The sequence below is a fragment of the Bufo gargarizans genome, chromosome 3 (genome assembly GCF_014858855.1).
Source record: "Bufo gargarizans isolate SCDJY-AF-19 chromosome 3, ASM1485885v1, whole genome shotgun sequence".
Lineage (NCBI taxonomy): Eukaryota > Metazoa > Chordata > Amphibia > Anura > Bufonidae > Bufo > Bufo gargarizans.
The window spans coordinates 96,916,426-96,937,632 of NC_058082.1; the positions used below are offsets into that span (position 1 = coordinate 96,916,426).

The 21,207-nt window shown below is 45.8% G+C and overlaps 1 protein-coding gene across 1 annotated transcript in view; it reads right to left on the reverse strand.

Annotated features, from left to right (window-relative positions):
- TMEM106C (transmembrane protein 106C) overlaps positions 1–20,816 on the reverse strand; it is a 33,532-nt gene extending 12,716 nt beyond the window's left edge. Inside the window, exons 1-4 of the mRNA XM_044285714.1 lie at positions 20,684–20,816; positions 18,241–18,455; positions 6,806–6,869; positions 2,475–2,634 (exon numbers count right to left, since the gene is read on the reverse strand). Coding sequence (XP_044141649.1) covers positions 2,475–2,634; positions 6,806–6,869; positions 18,241–18,439 — 423 coding nt within the window. The 5' untranslated portion in view covers positions 18,440–18,455; positions 20,684–20,816. The remainder of the gene's footprint in view (positions 1–2,474; positions 2,635–6,805; positions 6,870–18,240; positions 18,456–20,683) is intronic.
- Between the last annotated feature and the right edge of the window lie 391 nt (positions 20,817–21,207).

Consider the following 21,207-nt stretch of genomic DNA (forward strand, 5'->3'; position numbering starts at 1 on the left):
AGCATAAGGCGGTCACCTGAGCATAAGGCGGTCACCTGAGCATAAGGCGGTCACCTGAGCATGAGGGTGTCATCCGAGAAATCTTGAAACACATTGTGAAAAACAAAGATTGCCAGAAGTCTCACTAAAGCTGTCTACATTACAGGTAGGAAAGGTGGTTTAAATGCACTTTTAAATGTTTGATAACTCAATTGCAGTAATACTGTCGTGTGCACGCATATTTGTGTAAACGGATAGCTCGTGGCTCCTGGCAGTCATACGATTTTTTTTTTGGCTCTTTGTGTCTGTAAGGTTGGCCACCCCTGTTTTAGACAATTGTACGTTACCAACTTTTCTGCACCAGCATGACTGTACCCCAGTACACAAAACAAGGTACATAAAGGCATGGGTTGGGCGAGTGTGGTGGGGGAAGACCGTGACTGGCCGCACAGAGCCCTGACCTCAACCCCATCCAACACCTTTGGGATGAACTATAACAGAGATTTTGAACCAGACCCTTTCATCTGATTTCAGTGTCTGACCTCAGAAATGTTCTTTTGGATGAATGGACAAATATTCCCCTCAGACACACTCCAAGATCTTGTAGAAAGCCTTAGTTTTCCGTGCGGGCGCGATGCGTGCGGTGAACGTATTGCACCCGCACTGAATCCTGACCCATTCATTTCTATGGGGCTGTGCACATGAGCGGTGATTTTCACACATCACTTGTGCGTTAAGTGAAAATCGCAGCATGCTCTATATTGTCCGATTTTCACGCGACGCAGGCCCCATAGAAGTGAATGGGAAGCGTGAAAATCGCATAGCATCTGCAAGCAAGTACGGATGCGGTGCGATTTTCACGCACGGTTGCTAGGAGACGATCGGGATGGAGACCCGATCATTATTATTTTCCCTTATAACATGGTTATTAGGGAAAATAATAGCATTCTGAATACAGAATGCATAGTAAAACAGCGCTAGAGGGGTTAAAAAAAATAAAAAATAATTTAACTCACCTTAGTCCACTTGATCGCAAAGCCGGCATCTCCTTGTGTCTCCTCTGCGCTGAACAGGACCTGGGGTGAGCTGCTGCATTAAATATCGGTTAAGGACCTTTGATGACGTCACTCCGGTCATCACATGGTCTTTTACCATGGTGAATCACCATGGTAAAAGATCATGTGACGTACCATGTGATGACAGGAGTGACATCATCAAAGGTCCTTAACCGGTATTTAATGCAGCAGCTCACCCCAGGTCCTGTTCAGCGCAGAGGAGACACAAGGAGATGCCGGCTTCGCGATCAAGTGGACTAAGGTGAGTTAAATTATTATTATTATTTTTTTAACCCCTCTAGCGCTGTTTTACTAAGCATTCTGTATTCAGAATGCTATTATTTTCCCTTATAACCATGTTATAAGGGAAAATAATACAATCTTCAGAACATCAATCCCAAACATGCGCGATTTTTCTCACGCGAGTGCAACGCATGACAATGTTTTGCACTCGCGCGGAAAAATCGCGCATTTTCCCGCAACGCACCCGCCTCTTATCCGGGCAAAAAAACTGACGCCCGTGTGAAAGAGGCCTTACAAGAAGAGTTGAAGCTGTTTTAGCTGAAAAGGGGGGGGCCAATTCAATATAAATGCTTATGGATTAAGAATTAGGGTACTTTCACACTAGCGTTATTCTTTTCCGGTATTGAAATCCGGTAAAGGGTCTCAATACCGGGGAAAAACGCATCAGTTTTGTCCCAATACATTCTGAATGGAAAGCAATCCGTTCAGTATGCATCAGGATGTCTTCCGCTCCATCCCTTGTACGGTATTTGACCGGACAAAATACCGCAGCATGCTGCGGTATCTTTTCCGGACAAAATCCCTACCACACTTGCTCGATCCGGCATTAATTTCCATTGAAATGTATTAATGCCGGATCCAGTACCAAGTGTTCCGGAAATTGCTGCATCACCGCAACCATCATATATTGTGATGTGCGACAATCTCTCACTTTCTTTACTTGGATTGCAGCTATAATCCAATCCAGAATCCAGTCACATGACCCTTTCCACTATATTCCTTATTACTACCTGTGACGTCACATCTATGAACCCCTGTCTTATTTACATAGGCAAGGAATAAGAGTGTTACTCCGATCCTCTGCACTGTCTATGGTGCCACCAGTGCTCTGCTTCACTACACAGAATGCAGATCTGAGGAACCCACTGATTCTGCATCCACAGGACGAATAAAGAAACCCCTATAGGAGGTTGGATCGTTAATATTCTACCATGCCTTTTTAGTAAGAAATTGAATAGGTAAATTCCGCCAATCTATAAAGGAATGCAAAGTGATATTTACTTGATTGGGTCCTCAAACAGCACAAATAAAACCAAGAAATCCGAATCATTAAAACTGGGGTAAGGAAAAAAAATATTGATGCAACCATCATTTATATTTTCAAGCTAGATAACCATTTTTTAACTGTGTACATACCGTCATTGCAAGGTTCACAATGTCATTCTCCTTATCAAACCACACTTGTACCATTCGTATGCCACCATCCTGGACAAGAACAGTGCGTGGAAATAGAAAAAACACCACCAAACCACAGATTAAGAGGCACAGCAGAACGGAGAGGACAACGTAACATTTCCTGTAAAAAAAAAAAATAAAAAAAAAATAATAATTAAAAAAAAAATTGTGCATTAAGATTTCAAAATTTTACAATAACCACTGGAGGAGTTAGAGGATTCTGCTTTTAACAAATATAGCTTATGCTTTGAAATTAAAAGTTATGCCACTTCTTACTATAATCTGTATCTTTCAAGATTCCATAAATGGTGGCCTTCATTTCTAGAAGATACTGTTGGGATTTGCTCTGGATTCAGCGCCAATTACAGTCACAGTACAGTTATCACAGTTCCCTATAAAATGCACTTTTTTCCACCAAAAGTGGGGGGGGGAATGTCAGTGCATCTTATGGTGTGAATACTAATAAGCGTGTCCGTTATAGATGAACATAGCACTCCCTGTGCTGGCTCTGTACTCACCGCTCCCTAGTTTTCTCCTGCAGGCTACGCACATTGTCCTGTGACCTGCGCACAGTGTGAGGACATAGGTGTGCTCTGTGCGACGTCGGGTCACAGCACAGCATGGCAGGAAGAGACCTTGATCTAGGTCTAATTAACATTGGGGGTCTGAGCAGAGGTCTTTTGGGGGCTCTGAGCTGGGACAATTAACATTGGGTCTGATCTAAAGTCTGCTGAAAAATATTGTTCTTATTTTCCTCTTCTAAAACTTAGGTGCGTCTTATGGGCAGGTGCATCTTATAAAGGTGAAAAATATGGTACTTTCATTGTTGGAAGTGGATATCCCTTTGGGCAAAGCCTAATTTTGTAGCTGCCCTATTTATTCCATAAACCAGGACACAGGTCTGATGGCGGTGAACAATTTTGCAGTAACTCCTCTCCATATACAGTACTTTAAGAATTAAAGGCTTTTCTGACAGCACTAGGGAGCTGTCTGAACTATGCAAGGTGGAGGAATTAATTATGTGAAAGCTTTCATTGACAAGTTAAATAAGCTCCGTCACCCAGATCAAGTCTGTATGCCTGGTAGGGCCGACGATGGAGACAAAAAACATACCTTAATTCTCATGTCAGCGGTCCGGTTAGGCAGAAAAAGCTACTTTTAAAATATGCTAATGAGGAATCCGAGCACTCGGAGGCAGGCTTATGCCTTCCAAGCACTGAGACGCTAAATGCTGGCCTTCGGCACCTAATCACGCCCCCATGGTCTTTTGATTGAGATCCGGCGCCTGTGCACATGTGCACCTATTTTCCGTTCTTCCAGGCCTGTGTGTGACGGCGCGTGCGCTCTAGACACACACGAGCCAGGAAGGACGGAAAATATCCAGGAAGCAAGTGTACAGGCGCGGGATCTCAGCGCTAGACCAATGGGTCTAGCGCTGTCAATCAAAAGACATGGGGGCATAATTAGGTGCAGAAGGCCAGCATTAGCAATGAACAGGGGCTTTGCAGAAGTAATGCTCGAAAGGCATAAGCCCGCTTCAGAGTGCTCAAATTCCTCATTAGCATATTTTTAAAAGTTGCTTTTTCTGCCTAACCGGACCGCTGATATGAGAAATAAAAGGAATGTTTTTTGTCACCACCGTCGGCCCTACCAAGCTATATGCCTTTGGTGAAATAGCTGTTTTTATTGTTCAGTAGAGTCTACTGAACAATAAAAACAGCTATTTCACCAAAGTCCACTGTCTGAGGTCGTCCTTTTGTGCGCCAAACAAATACCCTACTGTGTGCAATCGCACACAAACCAGCAACTTCTTACTTCACAGTCCCTAGGAGTCCCTGGCAACTCCACCTAAGGGACCGAACGGGTATTGGCAGCACCGACCTTTCCAAAATAACCAACGCCCCCCTATTTCTCCACGTGTACCTACCTTCACGGACGTTGAGCTCCAACCAGCACAACACCAAAAGGTGAGCACACTTCGACCATTACGCAGAACAACACAACCGCTACCCACCACCCTATGAGCGCCTCTCCCCTTTCTTTTCTCTCTCGCCAAACTGCTGCAAGCTATATGCCGGTAGGGTAGACTTGATCTGGGTGACAGAGACTAACTTTTACACACACACAAGTTTATTTGACTTGATCGATTACCTACATATTCTATTATGGATTTACAATCTATACAAGCAATTTTACTCTTTGCAGAGAGTCCTCTTTGTATTTCTACATATTCAACATATTTTTGTCTGTTCAATACCTGTAATGTGCATTAGGGTTGTTTCGATACCACAATTATGATTTGGTTTCGATATCATAAAAAAGTATTGTGATAAATCGATACCACGCGGAAAAAAGCCACCTGCATTTTCGCATTTTATGGAATGTCCAGCCCAAAACAGAACAGTCCGGTCCTATTTTTTGGGGGGACAAGGTGACTAAAGTCGCGCAGTTTTTATTTTATTTTTTTCTGTTACGGCGTCCACCGCATAGGACTTTTTTTAAATTTTAATAGTTTGTGTAATATGTTTGTTTATTTATTTTATATGTAAAATTAGGAAAAAGGGTGATTTATACCTAATATTTTGGTGTTTTTTTTTTTTTTACTTTTTATTTAATAACAATTTCTCCCCTTTACCTGGGATCGTTTAATCCCATTTCCTATTCACCCTAATAGAGCTCTATTGGGGTGAATAGGACTTCACACTCTCCCTGCTGCCCTGGGCTTTGTGCACACAGCAGCAGGGAGATTACCATGGCAGCCAGGGCTTCAGTAGCATCCTGGCTGCCATGGTAACTGATCAGAGCCCCAGGATTACTCTGCTAGGGCGCCGAACAGAACTGCCACTGCCACCAATAAGAAGGGGAGGGGACCCTGTGGCCACTGCCACCAATGATTTTAATACTGGTGGGGTTGAGGGGGAAGGGGCGCACTGAACCACCAATGATTTTAATACTGGGGAGGAGGGCGCACTGCGCTACCAATGATAACATTTAATACAGGAGTTAACTGCCGCTGATCGCAGCTCCTCGCCAGCACCTGCCTCCTGGATTTGTATTAAACGTTTACTTTCATTAGTGGCACAGTGCGCCCTCCCCTCTCTCCTCATTGGCGGTAGCGGCGGCACTGGGGGGAGTGAGAGACGGCTTCCTTCTCCCCTGTGCTGTTGAGATGAACACGGAGCGCGCTGAGAGCAGCGTGCTCCATGTTCTCTGATACTAGACTGCGCAATAGCAAAGCCTAGTATCGGAAAAAGGCAAATACCGGTATCGAGGTCGATACCAGAGAAAAGTATTGATTGCGTATAGAAAATTCGATACCCGAAACAACCCAAATGTGCACCCTCAACCCTGGAGTCAGTAGCAGGTACTGAATGGACCCCACACAGGCTGAGCTGATGAACCGCTCTAGATCACTGGCTGAAGCTTTCGCTGGAACAACTAGGATCAGAGGAGAATGTCGATCCTGACCACTCAGAGGGGTTATTCAACAGTATATCAGACCTCACAGAGTGGCCTACGGTGGTGATCATACTTTCCTAGTCCTGACTGCTGGGTTTGTCTCCATCACTCCCCGGCTGGCTATTCATCTCCCTGGTGCGCTGAAATCAACATTCAAGATTTTGTTTGTCACTACAAATGGCCATGTGATGCTAGGGAAGCAGGTCAACGTTGTGGCCAGCGATTGGCTGCAGCGGTCACTTGTGCCCACAACAACAGGATGTTGATATCACTGCATCAGGGAGATGAAGAGCCAACAAGGGAGTGTTAGCGCCCAAACCCATCGGCTGGGACCAAGTAAGCATGATCATCATCATCGCAGGTAAGCCACTCTATGGAGTTGTTTAATAACCCCTTTAACCGCCAGATGCTGTGGTCAATATCGACCACAGTACCTAGGCAGTTAGACAAAGGGAGAAGGAAGGACTCCTCTGTCACCATTGCTCACCTCCTGAACACAATGTTGGCGAGTTTGCTCTGCCATGATGGTGTGTCTATTAGACTGGGCCTAGGGCAGTCTAAGACAGAAAAAAACTGTTATAACCCAGCATGTTATTTTACATTCCCCATTGGCTCCTCAAAAAAGAAAAAGTAATTTTTATTGTTCCCAAAAAAAATAAAAAATAATAATAAATAAATAAAAATAAAAAATGTAGTGAGACCTCTGCTTTCAGTTACCCATTTTACCCCTTCTTCACACTCTATTAAATTGTATGATTGCCATTGGAAACATGCTTGTTTATTCATCAATCATTTCTTTGTATTTTAATAGACAGCATGCACGTAACACTTACGTCCTCTGGGGCTGCAGCCTTTGGTCGCTATATGGTATAAGTGCAACCAACTCATTCACTTGTTCTAAAACAAAGCACACATACAGAATTTATGTATAAAACAACAAGAATCAATATAGTCGAGAAAAGGGCAAAAGAGATAAAAGCCAAATAGTTAAGAGAAATATTAAAGGGTTGACCACTTCAGAAGTAAATTTCCAAAACGACCATATAGTTCATGCTGTGGCACAATTCACAGTATGTCTTTACCTCACCTGAGCACCTGTTGCCAAGGCCTATCCTGCCCGTCTGTGGCCTATGTAAACAGCACAGTGCCATGGCTTCCCTGTCCAGGCACTTTACCAGTTCAGCTACGTCCAGTGCCTCGGTAGAAGATGCAGCCATGGATGGCAAATAAAGCAGTCACGCGAGTAAGCCATTTAGTGCCTCATGGACGGGGCAGCCACAGCGTTGCGCTATTTACATAGGCCACAGGTGGATAGCAGAGGACTTCATAAAAGGAGATCAGGCGAGAGTAAACTCACAGCATGCTTTCCTTGTGCCACAGCATGGACTGTATGGCCTTTCCGGAAAAATAAAGAAAACAATAGGTGCACTGGAGCCAGTAGTGCCATGGCCATGTAGGCCCAGCCTCTGACGCACAATTTCCTCCAGAAGATTATAGACACACATGGTGGAAATCCGCAGAAAAATCTGCAGCGAAATCTCAAATGTGGATTTTTTGCATCAGCTGATTGGCTGCAGATTTAAAATCAACACCGCAGGTCAAGTTATGCTGCCGATTTTTGGGCAGATATCTTAAAATCACATCCACTAGTACCAGTATGTAGCATAATGCCAACATGTTCTGTACACCACCCGGCCTGGCTCAGCTATATACAAGGTTTGCTGTCTCTGAACAGGAGAGCTCTCATTCAGTGACAGCAAAGAGAACTTGCTGATCAGAAAGTTCTAGACGTTTTTCTTTATACAGAGATGAAGCTTTACTTACTGGTGCATCTCAATAGATTAGAATATCATCAAAAAGTTTATTTCATTCTATGAAAATCATATTATACAGATTCATTACACACAGAGTGATCTAATGAAAAAAAAGTCAAGTCAGTATCTCAGAAAGTTACATTACATAAGGAGCAATTAAAAAGAATGGTTTTTAATACAGAAATGTTGGCCTACTGAAAAGTATGTACAGTGTATGTGGCATGGCGATCAGCCTGTGGCACTGCTGAGGTGGAAGCCCAGGTTGCTTTGGTAGTGGCATTCAGCTGGTCTGCATTGTTGGGTCTGGTGTCTCATCTTCCCCTTGACAATACCACATAGATTCTCTGAGGGGTTTAGGTCAGGCGAGTTTGCTGGCCAATCAAGCACAGTGATACAGTGGTTATTAAAAAACGTATTGGTAATGAAATCATTATTTCCATAAAGCTTGTCAGCAGAGGGAAGCAGAGGGCATTGCTCTCCGAATCATCACTGACTGAAAACTTCACAGTGGATCTCAAGTAGGGTTGTAGCAGGTATCAAATTATCGATACTTTTGTACTGGTATTGATTTGATACCGGGGTGGCATTTACCCATACTAGGCTGCGCTACTGCTCTCAGCGCGCGCCATGTTCTCCTCAGCAGCACAGGGGAGAAGGAGTCTCTCCCTCCCCCCTGTGCCGCTGCTGCCAATACAAGAGAGAGAGGGGCGGAGGAGGGGAGGGGCTGTGGCCACTGCGCCACCAATGATGATAACTCACCCATTAATACAAATATAGGTGGCGGGTGCCAGCAGCAGACTCACATAGCAGGCACCCGACCTCTATGACAGGGAGCTGCGATCCGCGGCAGTTAACCCCCTTAATGCCGTAGATCACAGGTCCCTGTCATAGAGGTTGGGTGCCGACTATGTAGTTCTGCCGCTGGCATCAGCCGCCTATATATGTATTAAAAGGTTACTTATCTTTATTGGTGGCGCAGTGCGCCCCCCCTTCCTACAGTACTAAAAACATTGGTGGCACAGTGTGCCCCCCCCCAGTATTATAATCATTGGTGGCAGTGGCCACAGGGTCCCCTCCCAGTCTCTTCATTGGTGGTGCAGTGGCAGCTTCTGATCGGAGCCTCAGCAGTGTAATCCTGGGGCTCCGATCGGTCTTCAGTAGTGTTCTGGCTGCCATGGTAATCTCCCTGCTGCGGTGTGTACTTTGCACAGGGCAGCAGGGAGAGTGTGAGGTCCTATTCACCCTACTAGAGCTCTATCAGGGTGAATAAGTCAAGGGATGAAAAGATCCCAGGTTCTAGAGCCTAAGGGGGCTAATAGTCATTCAATAAATAAAAAAAATAAAAAAAAATTTAATTTTAAAAATAAACAAACACCAAAATATTAAGTTTAAATCACCCCCTTTCCCAATTTTACAAAACAATAAATAAACATATTACATATTGCCACGCCCAAAAAAGTGCGAACTAATAAAATATAAAAAAAATAAATAAAAATTACGCGATTCGACATTTTTTAGTCACCTTGTCCCCCCCCCCAAAAAAAATAGGATCGGACTGTTCGATTATGGGCCAGACGTTCCATAAAATGCGGAATGCACGCAGCTTTTTTGGGGTTTTATTTTTTTTTTTTTGCGTGGTATCGAATGGCATCGAGTATCGCAATACTTTTTTATGGTATCGAAATCGAATCCAAATTTTTGTATTGTAATAACCAATGTCCTGGATATGTTGTGTGTGGTAGCTCTTGAAGCATTGTCTCTAGCCACAGTTCACTCCTTGTAAATCTCTCCAAAATTCATGAATGCCCATTTCTTAACAGTCCTTTCAAAGTTGCCATCATCTATGTTGCTTGTGCACCTTTTTCTACCACACTTTTTCCTTCCACTCACCTTTCCATTAATATGCTTGGATACAGCGCTCTATGATCAGCCAGCTTCGTTAGCAATGACCCTTTTATAGCTTAGGCTACTTTCACACCTCCGGTGTGAAACTTTGCCGTGGCCGTTCCGGCAGACAAGTGGAGGATTGGCCGGGTACAAACTGCAGCATGCAGTGGTTTGTGTCCAGCTGGGCCTTAGCTTGTCTGCTGGAATGTGTATGGATCTCCGCCGAACCCCAATATACCGTCCACATCCAGCAGTGCTGGCTCCAGAGAAACAACCTGCTGGAATTCAAACCAGAGATGCGAACGTAACCTTACTCTCCTTGTGTCACGATACTAGTGGAATACTGCTGGAACCCAATGGCAGGGACAAGTCCTGTACACAGGAAGCACCAGAGTCTTGAACAGGAGGTTGCAGGACTGAAGGATGAAGCAGAGCCAGGTCAGACGAGCAATGGGTCAGGGCAGGCGGCACACGAACGTAGTCAGGTAATCCGTGTTGGCAACAGGAGGTAGCAGGATGTCACAGAGTAGCAGGGTAAACCGCAAGGAAGAGGAACAAACCAGAGAGCTAGTTCCAAGCAAGAGGACTGCACAAGCAGAAGTTAAACACAATACTTAAGCAATTAGTAACAGGCTTGAGAGGTTTAAATGTGAAACAGGAAGCAAGATGGCACCCAGCTGAGACACAATCCGCCATCTTAACTGAGGGAGAACTTGAGGGCAAGACAATCTGAACTAAACAGCCCTAACAGGATGATTCCCGACACCTTGTGTGAATGGGTGTTAATGACTGTCTGCTGGACAACTGTCAAGTCAGCAGTCTTCCTCATGATTGTGCAGCCTACTCAACCAGACGGAGGGACCATTTATATGCTTAGGAAACCGTTGCAGGTGTTTTGTGTTGATTAGAGTATGACACCATGCGTCTACAAACTTTTTCACAATATTCAAATTTTTTGAGATACTGACTTTTGGATTTTCATTAGCTGGAAGCCATAATCATCAACATTAATAGAAAGAAATGCTTGAAATAGATCACCATGTGTGTAATGAATCTATAGTATATATGAGTTTCACTTTTTCAATTGAATTACTGAAATAAATAAACTGAGATGCACCTGTAAATATACAACCCATAACAGGGTTGTTTCACTTCAGTAAGTGGCATTTATCATGTAGGGAAAGTTAATACAAGGCACTTACTAATGTATTGTATTTATCCATATTGCTTCCTTTGCTGGCTTGATTCCCTTTTCCATTAAATTATACACTGCTCATTTCCATGGTTATGACCACCCTGCAATTCATCAGTGGTGGTCTTGGTTGCACACTATAGTAGAAAGTGCCGTCCAGGACTGTAGGAGCTAACATAGGCTGGTGCTTTTTTTCTATAGCGTGCAAGCACGATCACCACTGCTGGAGTATAGCGTGGTCGTAACCCTGGAAACAAGCAGTGTATATAAATGAATGAAACCAGCAAAGAAGGCAATATGGACAATCACAATACATAAGTGCCTTGCATTAACCCCTTCACTACCAGTGCCGTACATGTAGGGCGCTGGAACAAAGTGAAAAACACTTGCGCATGCAGCGTGCGTCATGGCTGGCGGGTCTCCGCTGTTTCAAACAGCAGAGACCCGTGGCTAATGACAGTGACCAGCAATAATGCCGGTGAAAAACCCAGAAGCTCGAGTTTCCGGGCTTATCAACATTCTCTGCGGCAAATGAGGATGTCTGTAATTGATTTCAGGCACACTTTCCCCCTGGCGGATATTGCGGAAAGCACTCTGTTCTAATAATGAGCCGGAGTCTGTACTAGGCTTCCAGGCTCATTATTAGTATATGCCAGTTCAGGCCAGCAGGTAGAAGCACTGAACTGGGATATAGTGATTTCAGTACAGAATAAACAGAGCAATTTACAATATTCTTGATGATTGCAATTTGTGGTCCACTTGGGGACCTAAAAATCAAAGTTTGGAAAAATATATAAATTCAAGTCCCCCCAATAAAATAAATAATATAGTTATCCCATACGGTGAATGGTGTAACGGAAAAAAAATAAAAAAATAAAAATTCATTTTTTTTTTCACTTTATCTACAAAAAAAAAAAAAAATAGTGATCAAAAAGTCATAAACACTCCAAAGTGGTATTATCCAAAACAACAGATTGTTTAGAAAAAAAATGAGTCCCCATAGATCTCCGTACACAAATCTAAAAAAAAAAAAAAAAAAAAAAAAAGTTATTTTTTAATTAAAAACGCAAGAAAAACTACACATAAGTGGTATCACTGGATACACTGGCATGGAGAATGAAAAAGCACAAGTCAGTTTTACCACATAGTGAACGGCAAAAAAGTAAATAAAAATAGTAAAAGCTGTTAGCTCCTCCCCTGGCAGCTATACCCCCTCCAAGAGAGCTTCAGTTTGTGTACAAGCAGTAGGAGAAGCAAGCCAACCAAAGAAAAACACGTGGAACACCAAGCATGTCAAAGGACCCAACGGGGTTCTAACCAGCAACTGCCCCAACTGTGGTCGAACAACAATACTGGGTGGGTGCTGCTGCCCCCCAATGAAAAGCGAGAAAGATTTTACTGGCAAGTTATACAAAAATCTCCTTTTCTCGCCCATATTCATTGGGGGGGACACAGGAACCGTGGGACCAAGTAGCCGCCTTACACAACTGTGCAGCTGAAGTGCGATTGATCTGAGCCCAAGAAATCGCCCGTGACTCCCAAGGGCGAAACCCTGCTCCGGGCGCGGTATGCTTCAGCACTTGCAGACCGAATCCAACATGCAATTGCCACCTTGGAGGCCGCCAATCCCTAGCGAGGAGCCTCCGGAAGACGAAAAGGGGTTCCGTACGCCGGAAGGGACTGGAGGCTGCCAAATAATGATTAGAGCTCTGACAACGTCCAATAATGTAACTCTCTTCCGTAGGGTGTGAAGGAAGGACAATTTCTTCAATGATATGGAAGTCAGAGACCACCTTCGGGAGAAGAAGGAATGGGCCGGAGAACCACCTTATCCTTGTGAAGAACTAGGAAGGGTTTTCTGCAAGAGAGCGCCCCCAACTCGGACACCTGTCTGATGGATGCGATAGCCACAAGAAAAAACTACCTTCTAGGACAGGAGCCGGAGTGAGATCTCCTGCAAGGCCTCAAAGGGAGAAGACTGGAACGCTGAGAACTATATACAGATCCCAACGCGGCAAAGGACTGTATAGCGGAACCGTATGTGCCACTCCCTGAAGGAAGGTCTCCATGGGCACCAGAGGAAGCTGGAAAGCTGCCCCAGGACAGAAGCGCCAACACCTGACCCATCAAGGAACTAAGGGCTAAACCAAGGTCCAACCCCGATTGTAGAAAGGATAGGACCGTGGGGAGAGAAAAAACGGAGTGAGGGGATGTCCTGGCTTTCACAGAAGCCCAGAAAGGACCTCCAGGTCCTATAATAGATCCTGCGCGATGCAGGCTTCCTGGCCTGAATCATAGTGCAGATGACGTCCGCCAAAAACCCTCTCCACGTCAGAATGGCGGTTTCAACAGCCACGCCGTCATCTAAATGCTGATGTAAGACTAGATCCTGTGAAAGAAGGTCGCCTCTGAGTGGCAGTGACCAAGGGACGTCTCCTAAAAGGAGAATGAGAACGGTGTACCGCGCGTGACGGGGCCAATCTGGAGCGACAAGAATGCTCTCCATCTTGATCTTCTGTAGAACCCTGGGTAGGAGGGGCAAGGGGGAAAGAGAAAGGGGGGGGGGGGAAACGTAGGGAGGGAGAACCTCCGCCAAGGAGATATCGGGGTGTCCACGCTGCATGCTTCCGGGACGCTTGCTCGGGAGAGAAAGGTGGGAAGCTTTCATGTAGATACCGTTAGCACACCCGGACCAATGGAAGGAGTCCCTGTAGAAGGAGGGATGTGGAGGGTGCCACAGCCCACCAGTCGGGACCGGAGCGTGCCTGGAAATGGAACGCCACCAAACAAATACCCCGTGCAAATGCAGATGAAGGAAGGTGGTAACATAGGAACTTCCAAGGCATGCGGGGTGGCTATGAACCAAGAATAGGCTAGGTCTAAAGCCCATTCCCCGTCTGAGACCGGCGCTATACAGAAGTAGCCAATGATTAAGTGGCTGTGCAAAATCTCCGCCTGAGGAGGAAGCCAGGCAAGGGGAGTCACACTGTATTGCTAGCCCCATACCCCAGCAGAGGAGGGGGCCACCTGCAGAGGACATCGAATTTAGTGCTAGAAGAGTCCACCACCTGACGAAAGAGCTGTGCAGTAAGAACCCAAGTATGTAGTAGTAATGCAATACCGCTCCCACAGTAGTAGCCAGCGCTAGCCCAGTCAGTGCGAAACTGGGGGGGGGGGGGGGGAGGCCTGAGACTATCCGTAGAAGCCACGTAACATACAGCCCCAGTTAAGTAGAGCTAACCTTAAAAACGCTAACCTTCCAGGTAGGGCGCTGAACAGGAGCAACTGCCAAACTAGCGCCAAGGTAAGACCCTTATCTGAGGGGGATGTCCCACTGCAGCGACCACGAAATCGAGCATTAGCGAAAAGCTGCACCTGTGGAGGAGAACCAGAGTGCCCGCATAACCACTTTACAAAAGAAGGAGGAGTGGTGGATAGAGAATACAGAGTCAGTGAAACACTCAACTCGCTGGAACGTACTAACCATACAGGTCCTTCTCAAAAAATTAGCATATTGTGATAAAGTTCATTATTTTCTGTAATGTACTGATAAACATTAGACTTTCATATATTTTAGATTCATTACACACCAACTGAAGTAGTTCAAGCCTTTTATTGTTTTAATATTGATGATTTTGGCATACAGCTCATGAAAACCCAAATTTCCTATCTCAAAAAATTAGCATATTTCATCCGACCAATAAAATAAAAGTGTTTTTAATACAAAAAAAGTCAACCTTCAAATAATTCTGTTCAGTTATGCACTCAATACTTGGTCGGGAATCCTTTTGCAGAAATGACTGCTTCAATGCGGCGTGGCATGGAGGCAATCAGCCTGTGGCACTGCTGAGGTGTTATGGAGGCCCAGGATGCTTCGATAGCGGCCTTAAGCTCATCCAGAGTGTTGGGTCTTGCGTCTCTCAACTTTCTCTTCCCAATATCCCACAGATTCTCTATGGGGTTCAGGTCAGGAGAGTTGGCAGGCCAATTGAGCACAGTAATACCATGGTCAGTAAACCATTTACCAGTGGTTTTGGCACTGTGAGCAGGTGCCAGGTCATGCTGAAAAATGAAATCTTCATCTCCATAAAGCTTTTCAGCAGATGGAAGCATGAAGTGCTCCAAAATCTCCTGATAGCTAGCTGCATTGACCCTGCCCTTGATATAACACAGTGGACCAACACCAGCAGCTGACATGGCACCCCAGACCATCACTGACTGTGGGTACTTGACACTGGACTTCAGGCATTTTGGCATTTCCCTCTCCCCAGTCTTCCTCCAAACTCTGGCACCTTGATTTCCGAATGACATGCAACAGTCCAGTGCTGCTTCTCTGTAGCCCAGGTCAGGCGCTTCTGCCGCTGTTTCTGGTTCAAAAGTGGCTTGACTTGGGGAATGCGGCACCTGTAGCCCATTTCCTGCACACGCTTGTACACGGTGGCTCTGGATGTTTCTACTCCAGACTCAGTCCACTGCTTCCGCAGGTCCCCCAAGGTCTGGAATCGGTCCTTCTCCACAATCTTCCTCAGGGTCTGGTCACCTCTTCTCGTTGTGCAGCGTTTTCGGCCACACTTTTTCCTTCCCACAGACTTCCCACTGAGGTGCCTTGATACAGCACTCTGGGAACAGCCTATTCGTTCAGAAATTTCTTTCTGTGTCTTACCCTCTTGCTTGAGGGTGTCAATGATGGCCATCTGGACAGCAGTCAGGTCGGCAGTCTTACCCATGATTGCAGTTTTGAGTAATGAACCAGGCTGGGAGTTTTTAAAAGCCTCAGGAATCTTTTGCAGGTGTTTAGAGTTAATTAGTTGATTCAGATGATTAGGTTAATAGCTCGTTTAGAGAACCTTTTCATGATATGCTAATTTTTTGAGATAGGAATTTTGGGTTTTCATGAGCTGTATGCCAAAGTCATCAATATTAAAACAATAAAAGGCTTGAACTACTTCAGTTGGTGTGTAATGAATCTAAAATATATGAAAGTCTAATGTTTATCAGTACATTACAGAAAATAATGAACTTTATCACAATATGCTAATTTTTTGAGAAGGACCTGTATATGGTTCTCCACTGTATTGCAGAGGTGGAGAATTATCAATGAAACAGCCCCGGAGGACGATTTGGAATCTTTTATAGAGGTCCTTCACTGGATTGTGCAGGTGGAAATTATCAACCAAATGACCCAGAGGGTGGATTGGGAATACTTCAGCTGTCCTCCACTGGATTTGCGAAGGTGGAGAATTATCAAACAAACGGCCCCGGAGGGCGGATTAGGAACTATGAGAGGTCCTCCTTATCGGAGATAGGAAACGGCTCAATGTGGTACCACACAGACAGGGTGGTCCTGCGGTAGTGACGGCTGAGGAGGGGGACCCGTTTGGCGCACATCTTTTTTTTTTTTATTTTTTTATAAAAACTAAGATGCCGTCCTCAAGTGCACAAGAGGCAGGAAAGGGTTAAATTCCTCCACATTACTAACCTTGAACTAGGAGTAGATCCCCAGATATGCCGGCCTAAAGAGGTGGCTGGGCAGGAAGGGTTAAGGCCATTTTGAGGATCGGGGGCAGAGCTCTGCATGTTTCTGGGGGAGGGGGAAGTAGGGCGGGAGAATTCGCGCCAGAGTGCACCACCCCCTCCCCCCTACCAGGGGACAAAGTCTGCGGCCCAGCAGGCCGCAAAGCGGCGATCAAAGCCCCGAGCACAGCCGATTTTGGCATTGCGATCTAAGCACAGCCGATTAGGGCATTGCTAGCCCCTGCATTGGCCGGACTACAGAGACCTGAGCAGCGCGCAAAATGCACCCGCCCGGCAACGGACAGTGGGCTCCACCCCACGGGCTGCATGGACACCATTGCGGGCTGGAAGACCGTTGCGGTGCTAGCCGAACGCATGGCGGTTAACCCCCTCCAGAGCGGCGTGCCCGGCATCTGCTCCTGAAATGGGTGGATAATGTGGTAGGTGCAGTCTCAGGAAGTGATGCGTCCTGTCGAGGAGCGGGAGCATCCTGCGCTCCCCTCTGTGCTTGTGTGACTAAAATAAAAAATCTTCAGGAGCTACCCTGCAGAGCATGGAGGTCTTGCCTCCTATTGACACTAGAAAAAAACTGAAGCTCTCTCTCCAGGCTGGAGGGGGTATAGCTGCCAGGGGAGGAGCTAACAGCTTTTACTAGTGTCAGCGCCTCCTAGAGGACATAGCTACCCCGCTATGGTATTGCATTGTGTTCACCTGCGTAAGGCCTCGTTCACACCAGCGTTCAGCCTTTCCGTTCTCCTGCTCCGTTATAGGAGCAGGAGAACGGAAAGGACGGATTGGGCACATAACTGAGGCGAGCGGAGCTTACGGACCCCATAGACTATAATGGGGTCCGTTAGGTTTACGCTCAGAAAATGATTTTGGAGCGGAGACAAAAGTCCTGAACGCTGGTGTGAACTCAGCCTAACAGAGATAAAATGCTATTTACACTGCTCCATGAACGTATAAAAAACAAAAAAAACACAAAAGATAACAGAATTGTTCCTACCACCCCCAAAAGAAAAGAAAAGAAAAAAAAATAAAATAAAAATTAAATCAGTAAGTCCCGAGTACTCCAAAATATTATCATTAAATCAGTAAGTCAAAAGACAAGCCTGTGTATGGCTACATCGGCAGGGAATGCGACAACATGAAAAACTATTGTGCAAAAAAAGTAATAAAACAAAACTACATAGATTTGGTATCGCCATAATCATACTGACCCACACAGCAAAAGGAACATGCTAATTATGTCACACGGAAAATGTCCTAAATTTAAAAGTGCAAAGAACCAATAGTAGATTTTTTTTTTTCCATTACGACATGCCAAAATAATAAAAGTTAATCAATATTTTATATTAACACCAAAATGATGTTCCGTCAAACTACAACTCAACCAAAAAAATAAGTCAGCGTCAGAAAAAGAAAATAACTCAAAATCAATAATCGTTCCTAAAGTGAAAATATTATTTATTTATTTTTTCAAAACCACCCAGGGCTAGAAGGGTGAGCATAATTTAACACCTTATTTTTCTATCGTTCAATTTATTTTTTAATTTCTCTTCAAAATTTTTGTGTGCAGATCCCAAGTAATAGTAATCTAATGCCTAGGTCTGTACATTTCACCCCTTCCCCCATACACAGATTTCTGTGCCAACTGTTTATGTTTCTGCATCTGGCAAGTAAAGACTGTTACGACAATTTCCTGTCACGCTGCAAAGATCTGTAAGAAGCCACCGGCTTACTACAGGCGCTCTTTACCGGCTAGCCTCACACACGTATGTGGGTGCAATGGAAATCATTTGATTGTGGCAGCTCCTGGGAGAAACTTTGGATAAATCAGGAAAATACATGGGGGCCATACCTGTTGGAATGCACCCAGTTCCTTGGCAAGACGGGCACGTAATGCTGTCACGTCCTGTAAACTCGACATATGGAAACTGAGCAATGTCTTCTTCTCTGTCCTTTCCATCCAACAAATCGTCATCATCCTCAACATGCGAGCTGCCCGCCGGCCTCCGAGCGCTCACGTGGCTGGTATAGGCGGACATAATGGAGCCCATATTCTGTGTTCAGCATCTGATAAAAAATATAAATTGTGTTAAGCGCAGTCACAAAAAGACACGACTTGTACAGCCTAAGGCAAACAGCGGGTCCGCAATAATGCACTCCGCATCACGGATGTGGACCCATTCACTCAAATGGGTCCACAATAAGGAAGGTTGGTGCGGAACGGAGGATCTGAATCCCACGGAAGCACTACGGAGTGCTGAATGGGTGGGGATCCGTTGCGGCAGCCGCAACGAGAAGTGTCCGTGCATTGGGGACCGCAAATTATGGCCGTATAAGCCCTAACAAGCAATCAAATAAGCACATACAGGCAGGGGCGTAGCTAAAGTCTTGTGGGCCCTGGTGCAACAGTTCAGCTCGGGCACTGAGGGAAGGGGGTTCCCTCAGTGCTTTGTGGCCAGGGGCAGGGAAGCGCACAGCCTTCCCCCATGGCAAATTCTTAACCTAAAGCCTCATGCAGACGTCCGTGGAACACGGTCCGTGAGATACCGGACTGGCATTGACAACCGATGACTCAGTGCGCGCCTGCAATGCCAGTCCGGTATTTCACGGACCGTGTTCCACGGATGTCTGCATGAGGCTTAACCCATTCCCTCCAGCCAGAGGTGAAACTTGAAGATTCTGGGCCCGAGTGCAAAATCTATTAGAGAGCCCTCCCAGCATGCACTTTCTATCATACCGGTGTCATCTAATGTGGCACAAGGGTCATTGGGCCCCCTCAGGCTCCTGGGCCCGGTAGCGGCTTCTACCTCTGCACCCCCTATAGTTACGCCCATGCATACATGGTATTAAGAGATTAAACAGCAGCAGAGACAGAAAGAACGAGTGCTATGCCAAGTCAGCACATCTTACACAATGAACAAACCCAACACCCCGTGTGCAGAGCTACAGGCAGAAGTAAAGGGAACTGAACCTCACTGAGGCTGTGTCCACCATGCACTGCCGACATCTGAGCATGCATGTTATAGATGATCATGGCCGAGATAATAGTTTTACTTTTAGAATTCTTCCCCTTAGGTTTCCTGGGTAGTCGTGTATAGACCATACAGCGGGCACACAGAAGCTGGCAGAGCATAACTTAGAAGTGTAAGGCTCCATTCACATGTCCGCAACGTGTTTTGCGGATCCACAAAACACGGACAGCGGCAACGTGTGTTCCGCATTTTGCGGACCACACATTGCCGGCACTAATAGAATATGCCACTCTGGCGCAATTGCGGACAAGAATAGGACAGGTTCTATTTTTTGGGGAACGGAATTGCGAACCCCGTAAGTGCGGGTCTGCAATTTTGTGTCCGGGTGCTGCCCCATAGAAATGAATGGGTCCGCAATTCCGTTCCGCAAAACGCGGAACGAAATTGTGGACGTGTGAATGGACCCTAAACAGAGGTGGTCCGTGAAATGCCGACCCGCAAAAAAATAAATAAAAATATGCCGTCCGTGTTGCATCCGCTTTTATTTTTTGTGGACCCATTGTAACAATGCCCATTCTTGTCCACAAAACAGACAAGAATAGGACATGCTCTATAGTTTTTGGGGGCACAAAGGGGGGTCTTACTTATACTGGAAGCACTATGTGGCCATTGGATGGCCAGGTGGGAACTATGCATACTGACGGCACTGCAGCAGTGGGGATTTTAATTGTAAAAGAAATCTTAGCAAATTCATCAGCTGGTAAGCCTGGAAAAGATATGGATGACCTATCCTCAAGGGGCCCGGGGGGGCCCTCGCCAACGGTTGCGCAGTTGCAGAAGTGGCTGTTAAGCGGAGATGGGGCTAATGGGGTGAAGCTTAGCAGTACAACTGGGGCCCCTAGACATAACATTGACTGGGGCCCCAGAAACATCAAATCCGCCCTGCTTACAGTTCTAGAGAAAAAAAACTGTGAAACTTAATAAATAACATGTTAACCAGTAACCAGCAGCTTTCTGAATCGCTCACAGGTTCCATGTTTTCATTACGAGGTCACGTGATCTAACCCCGCCACTGCATTGGTCTGAGCTGCGAGAGGCCATGGACGCACGATTTACAGGAAAAACTATTTAGTCTGTGTTACTTTAAATTAACCCTTCTTACACCTCCTTTTTTTCACGTAGGAATTAGTTCTCTTTAAAAGAAAAAGAAAAGACACGGCTGAGGCAATGCTCAAACTGCAGGGACGGGAGCGAAGTGACGGGCAGCGCACTGTGCCCTCAGACTGGCGGAGGAGCGCGGGAGGGGGCAGCGCTGCCACTCACCTGCCGGCCAGCTGCAGGAGTGCCGGGAGCGCCCCAGGTGGTCAGGGGCCAGGAAACGCCGAGGCTTGGCTCACACCAGATAGATACAGCTGCCTAAAGGACCTGCGATGGTGTGATCATCACGTGATCGGTCACGTGTATGGGAGGGGCCAAACTAATACGGCTTGTTTATGTGAAGTGTCAGGAAGTGGCGAGAGAACTCATTGGTGGGGGGGGGACTTCTCAAACTGGTGTAACGGAGAACCTGTTTGGTTGCCCATAGCAACCAATCAGATTTCATCTTTCATTTTCCAGAGAATCTTATTGGTTGCTATGGGCAACTAAGGCTTCGTTCACATCACCGTTCAGCCTTTCAGTTCTCCTGCTCCATTTAGGACATAACTGAGCCGAACGGAACCTAAGGACCCCATATAGACTATAATGGGGTCCGTTAGGTTTCCGCTCAGAAGATGATTTTGGAGCTGAGACAAAAGTTGTGCACTCAGGACTTTTGTCTCCGCTTCAAAAATCTTCCTCTGAGCGGA